This window comes from Homalodisca vitripennis, chromosome 8 (genome assembly GCF_021130785.1).
Source record: "Homalodisca vitripennis isolate AUS2020 chromosome 8, UT_GWSS_2.1, whole genome shotgun sequence".
In the NCBI taxonomy this organism is placed as follows: domain Eukaryota; kingdom Metazoa; phylum Arthropoda; class Insecta; order Hemiptera; family Cicadellidae; genus Homalodisca; species Homalodisca vitripennis.
The window spans coordinates 97788611-97795437 of NC_060214.1; the positions used below are offsets into that span (position 1 = coordinate 97788611).

The 6827-nt window shown below is 39.7% G+C and overlaps 1 protein-coding gene across 1 annotated transcript; it reads right to left on the bottom strand.

Annotated features, from left to right (window-relative positions):
- Positions 1-5289: 5289 nt before the first annotated feature.
- LOC124368282 (piggyBac transposable element-derived protein 3-like) lies at positions 5290-5850 on the bottom strand. Its single transcript, XM_046825556.1, has one exon. It carries the CDS (start codon positions 5848-5850, stop codon positions 5290-5292), a length of 561 nt encoding a protein of 186 aa, XP_046681512.1.
- Between the last annotated feature and the right edge of the window lie 977 nt (positions 5851-6827).

The window sequence follows — 6827 nt, forward strand, 5'->3', positions numbered from 1 at the left end:
TGGACAATTTTTTCTTTCAGCATAAAATTTAAAAAAAACCACAGTAAAATGTCATAATTGAGTAACCATAGGTCAAGTCAAGGGTTTGTGTTTTATTTCTGGTATTAGAAGAAAAAAGGGGATTTCTATGACATATAATAAATATTACATGAAGAGGATAATTACATGGCCTCAGGAATTTAAAATTAAGAAATGTAGTATTTAATAATAGTGTCTACAACCATTATACTGTCTGATATTAGTACAAAGACATTATATTATTGATGTACTAACATTCCTCTTGTGTGTCCAATTTCATGTTGTTGTTTGTTTATAGTGAATGAATGAGAGAAAGAAATTTAGGTCAAACCCCCCCCCCCCTTGTAATCAAATGTAAATAACTTGTTAGTAATTAAATAAAGGGTCTTAAATATTTTAATAAAGTTTATGAAGGAAAGAATGAGCAATCTTCGAGTTGGATAAAAATAAAAATTTGTTGAAAACTAAAAGAGACATGCTCTGAAATTCCGACATAAATGGTGACGAAGTGGACTTATGTCGTGGTAAGAGAGAATGTTCTGTTTGTATGTGGAATGCTGTGGAGGTGAGATACGGGACAACACTGGCACTTACTTGTCACACACCGCGGACGGCGGTTACCTCAGCGAGGGTTGGTGAGCTAGGTGACGGACTTAGGGACGACACACACGACCGTGGAGACGAACACAAAGCAACTGAATCAACTGAGCCCAACATAAACGTCAGGAGGAGACCGGAAAGGGCAAAATTCGTTGTACTGGGAAAGAATGACCTGCTGTAGATAGTAAAATTAGAATTGTGAGGGGAATAGGCTTCGCTATCTCGAGTCATTGACCTACAATCCTTTTATAACGGTCAATCTCTATTTGTTTAACTCTTCTGTCTGTTCCAAAAACATTGGTGGGTAACTAAATGATGTACGTTTTAAAAAACATTTTGAATTTCTAATTGGTGTTAAATTTCTTTCATCAACTGCAGGGCCGTATTTAGAAGTAAAGGAGGGGGAGTAATGTAGCGTTTTTAAAGCTACATTAAAGAGATAGAATTATTTACTTAAAAAAAAAAAACAAAATTTCTAGTTTTAATAAAATTTATAAAAAAGCTGCTTAATGTACGTTCATAAACATTGTAATGAATTTCTACTTTAAATTGCTGGCAGGTAATCTAGAGAATCACAATTTATACAGATCCGTATTCCAAACTTGATTTATTTTTATTAATTAAAATCCAAATTAAATGAAAATTTTGGGATCGAAAAATTGGGATTTAATTTTAGATTAGATTGTGAAAAGTCAGGGTAAAAACCAACATGTAATCCTTTGGCAAGTTAGTACTGGTAGTTTTAATCTGTTAGGAAGGCGGGTTGACTACATTGAATTGATTAGAACTTGTCTTGTTGCGACTATTGTTCTCCTTGTTTGATACAGCTGGACCAATGAGAGAACACCGCGGATGTCCTGCAAATTTGATTGGAAAGGGAAGTATTTAAGCGCCCGCTCATAATTTTCGCCCTTCTTTTGGTTATTTTCGTGAGTTAAGTTGATTACAGTGCGCCGTGTTTCTTCATTTTTTTCCGCGAGGGATTTTGAGATAAGCACCAAATTTATTGTACGTTTTATTGAAATAGTCTTCCTGATCTGATATTAAATTAATTTTGTTGTCTTTTTATAGGAAAAAATTAAATTCATAGAATCTACAGAGCAATCTGAATAACTTATTATCGAGGAACAATAGAGCATAATAGAATCGTACAAGTTACATTTGGTTCATGCTTGCAAGAAAAGTGAATTAAAATTGAACTTTGATAATAACTTTAATTGAAAGTTGAAAGTTATTTTAGACAAACCAGATAATATTTAATAGTTAACCAATTTAGTAATAAATTGTACTGAATATTCACTAGGAGCTTACTACTCAAAAAATATTTTATATCGTCTTGGATGTTTCATTGATAATTTAAATATTAATACTCTGGGATATTAATATCTACAATCCAAGTCGTTATAGTATCATACATGTATGGACACGAGGATCATTAACACTGTTTATCATTCCAAAGTGTACATGACTAAAAATAATTACAAATAAATAAAGGGACATTCATTACAATTTTAAAACTGATGCTAACAGATAACTGATTTTGTATGTGAAAGTGAAGTACATATCCGGAATATTCACGGGTCAAGAGACAATTTTGTATATGTGTATTGAGCCGGTTCAATACCTATATCTCCCCGGCTCATGTGTGTTTTATATAGTGTGTGTGTGGTTTATTGGCTGCAGAGGCGACTGATTTTGAAGGCGTTTGGCCTTTCCGGCAGAGTGGCGTAAAAGACTCTGAGCTGTAGTGTACTAGTTAGGAGTAGCTCCTGTTTAAAATTTTGGTTTATTTTAGTATTTTGTTAGATTTGCTGAGCTGATTCCTTCTAACATGTGCGGCTAGGTTTACGGCCCCTCACTGATGAGGTCCAAGTGATGAATTGTTTCCTCCTGTCATCTCTCCATCATGCGTGGTCGCAGAGAACCTTCGCTTTTGCGCTCTACTGAAGGACGGCCACCATGATGGACATTTCTACCAGTCAACATCTGTGATACCCTGTGATATTGTTATTGTTGCCATTTATATAGTTTATATTTTGTTATTTAATTTTAAGTTAGTTTTAGATATTATTTAGTAATTTCTTGGATTTCATTAGGAGCCCGCCCTTAGCCGAAGGATACCGGGTGGAATTGGCATTTCTTGTTTCAAATTATGGCGTTTCTAATTTTTGTATGCAGGTGCACCTGACGAGGATTGTTTGAGGTATACTACTGCAGGCACTTTTTATTTTTTTTTATTTATATATATATATATATATATATATATATATATATATATTTATTTTTGACTGGATAGGCCTATGCGGTCTTAGTAAATGAACCTGAGTATACTGACCACGGTGTTCTTTTTTTTACCTAGTTTTGTTTTGATCCGGCATCCCGTTCGCCACCATGGGCGCGCGCTTCCCTGATGGTTTGCTGTGGGTGTGCGAGCGGCGATGTACGGTTTCAATGCCCAAGGGGATTGCCCGTTTTGTGGGAATGATAAATTTTTATCGTCGTTTCATCCCCAATGTTGCTGAAGTGGCGGCCCCTCTGAACTCTCTTAGGAAAAAGGGTGCCAAGTTTGAGTGGGGTGAAGCGCAACAGACTGCTTTTGAGCAGCTGAAAGAGGCAGTGATGCAGCCTCCAGTCTTGGCTATGCCTGATTTCAGTCGTAGGTTCGTCTTGCAAACTGATGCTTCCTCCTTAGCCGTTGCTGCTGTTTTATCCCAAGAAGTAGATGGTATCCGGCAGCCCATAGCTTATGCTTCACGCACGTTAACCCCTTGTGAGAAGAAATGTTGTTCTGTTTATGAGCTGGAATGTTTGGCTGTCGTGTTTGGAATTAACAAGTTCAGGCGTTACCTAGAACATAAAGAATTTTTGTTGGAAACCGACAACCAGGCACTTTCTTGGCTCCTTGCCCACCCCCGTCAGCTCGGGAAGATTGGTCGCTGGGTAGTCCAAATTTCTGCCCTTATGTTCACAGTGCAGCACGTGCGAGGCACCCAAAATATCATAGCGGACACTCTGTCACACATGTATCACTTACCCAACGACCATCAGAATTTATCAGAGCCGCCATGTTGTGGCGTGCTCCTAGACTTTCCTCTGGCATTTTCGGACATTGTTCCACACCAACTTAAGGATCCCGAGCTGACTGCTATCATCAATGAGCTTAAAAACGGAGGTGCCCACCCTCCTTATTTTCTGTACCGAGGTGCTCTATGCTGCCGTGACAAGCAGCGGAGAAAACCTAAGTTAGTGCTGCCAAGCTTTCTTGTACCGATGGTCTTTCAGTATTTTCATTCTTCTCCTGTGGGTGGACATCTAGGAATTCATAAGACCATCGCGAAGATTAGGGATCAGTTCATCTGGAAAGGTATGGACCGGGATATTGCAGCTCGAGTACGTTCTTCTGAACTGTGCTCGCTAAGCAAACCCGCTCAAAATACCAAGTTGGGTCTTTTGTCATCTGAGGTGGCGGAAAAACCTTTGGAGAAGGTTTTCATTGACTATGTTGGGCCTCTCCCGCGTAGCAAGTCCGGAAATAAGTTCCTACTTGTTTGTGTGGATGCCTTCTCCAAGTTTGGTTGGTTGTTCCCATTGCGGAGTGCTACCGCGCAGCTCACGGTGCAAGCACTTCGTAACCATTTTTTTTCAACACTTTGGAATCCCCGCCACCTTAGTTTCCGATAATGGTTCACAATTTGTCTCTAATATCTTTAAAAGAATGTGCTTTGGGCACGGAATCCGCCATGTGACTACTTCCCCTTTCTATCCTCAGCCTTCTCACGCCGAACGGTTTAATCGCAATCTTCGATCTGCTCTCATTGCCTTTCATGCGGAAAATCAGACCACTTGGGATCAACAACTACCTTGGATCCAATTTGCCTTTAATACGGCCCAGCATGAAAGTCACAAGGCGGTACCTTTCGAGTTATTATTTGGCTTTCCGCCAAACAACCCTTTTGGCGAACCTTTGGAAAATTAGCGATCTTCTGCCACCTCCTGGTACTCCCGATGTGAAAGCCACTTGGGAGGCAGCCAGGCGGAATCTCATTCGGGCTAGGGAGTTAGTAAGGAGGAAGTACAACCGAGGTCGTATTGCCAATCCCTTCCAGGTGGGGGATCTAGTTTACTGCAAGGCTCACCCAGTCAGTTCGGCTGTGGACAAAAGAGCTGCTAAACTTTGCTACAGGTGGACTGGTCCCCACCGCATCTTGAAGTTTCTGACTCCGGTGACTGCCCGACTGGGAGATCCTCAGTCCGAGAAGATTTTCAGGAAGGCGCACATATCCCATTTGAAGCCTTGCCGGAGTCATCCGTGATTTCTCTTTAGTCTGTGCGGAAGGGTTTTAACCCGTTTCTGCCCAAATTATTTTTTTGTCAGATTTTTTGGTGGCCTTTGGTTATTTGCTTTATTATCAGTTATTTACTATAGTTTTAGTATGAAATATGTAAAATTTAATAATAACAATAAATTATAGCATGTCGACATATGTCGACAGTGGGCATGGACGGGTGCAGTTAGAGAATAGAGGCTAATGTAGACATTTGTCGACAGTGGGAATGAAAGGGGTGGTTTTAAAATAAGTTAAAAAATGAAATAATGATGCTTTTATTGTTCCATTACAGTATTTATGAATAGATTACATATCAGAAAGGATTGTATAAGAGATTACTTCCTCAGGAAGTATGGAAAGCCTCCGCACAAAGCACATGGCATCCAACTTGACAAGTCTTGCACCGTTTCCTTGTTGCGTTGGAACACAGTGCGCAGCGAATTTGCTTTTGAACTGTTTCTAAATGATGATCTTTTCCACTGAATCGGATTTCAGGCAACACCCTACTGGATACTGTCTGGCTTGGCCGTCCTGCAGAGGATCGATGGCTTGTGCATGTTCGCATGTACGTACGGACAATGTAGCGGGTGAATCCAAGAAGATCTAATTGTTCTTCAGCTCCTTTTGGCGTCATTCTGTATAAAATCCAAGCATTATTCATACTCACATTCAGCATGTATGCAACCATTGGCCAATACCACTTTTTGTTGCGAATATGAATACGGTAGGTAGATACATTTTCATCTAGCCTATCCACCCCACCCATATTCATATTGTACCAATTGACACAGTTTGGCTGTGGCACAACGATGTGTTTTTTATTGCTAGATGACCAACGCTTTGCTTTCCCCTCAGGATGAACGCCTGTTGCTGTCGACGCTATAGTAAAAACACTGTTGTCCATGTATCTTACAAGTGTTATGTTGGTGTCTGTGTCAGTTATTTGATGGAAAGTACCTCTTGGTTCTTTCTTGAGATCTTGAGGTTTACGAAGAGGGGCATCCTCAACTCAGTCTACCCTTATGGTTCCTGTACCATGATATCCCCTGTTTTTTTAACGCTTCAAGCAGTTTTAAAGATGTAAAGAAGTTGTCGAAAAACAAACTATATTTTCTGTCCTGTGGGAGTTCAGATATAAGATCAATGACAACTGAGCCTCCCACACCGAGCTCAGGAATAGTTGCTCCAGTCGCTTTGCCCTGATACGGTTCCGCTTGAATAGCGTAGCTAATATTTATTGGCTGCAGAGGCGACTGATTTTGAAGGCGTTTGGCCTTTCCGGCAGAGTGGCGTAAAGACTCTGAGCTGTAGTGTACTAGTTAGGAGTAGCTCCTGTTTAAAATTTTGGTTTATTTTAGTATTTTGTTAGATTTGCTGAGCTGATTCCTTCTAACATGTGCGGCTAGGTTTACGGCCCCTCACTGATGAGGTCCAAGTGATGAATTGTTTCCTCCTGTCATCTCTCCATCATGCGTGGTCGCAGAGAACCTTCGCTTTTGCGCTCTACTGAAGGACGGCCACCATGATGGACATTTCTACCAGTCAACATCTGTGATACCCTGTGATATTGTTATTGTTGCCATTTATATAGTTTATATTTTGTTATTTAATTTTAAGTTAGTTTTAGATATTATTTAGTAATTTCTTGGATTTCATTAGGAGCTCGCCCTTAGCCGAAGGATACCGGGTGGAATTGGCATTTCTTGTTTCAAATTATGGCGTTTCTAATTTTTGTATGCAGGTGCACCTGACGAGGATTGTTTGAGGTATACTACTGCAGGCACTTTTTATTTTTTTTTATTTATAGTATATATATATATATATATATATATATATTTATTTTTGACTGGATAGGCCTATGCGGTCTTAGTAAATGAACCT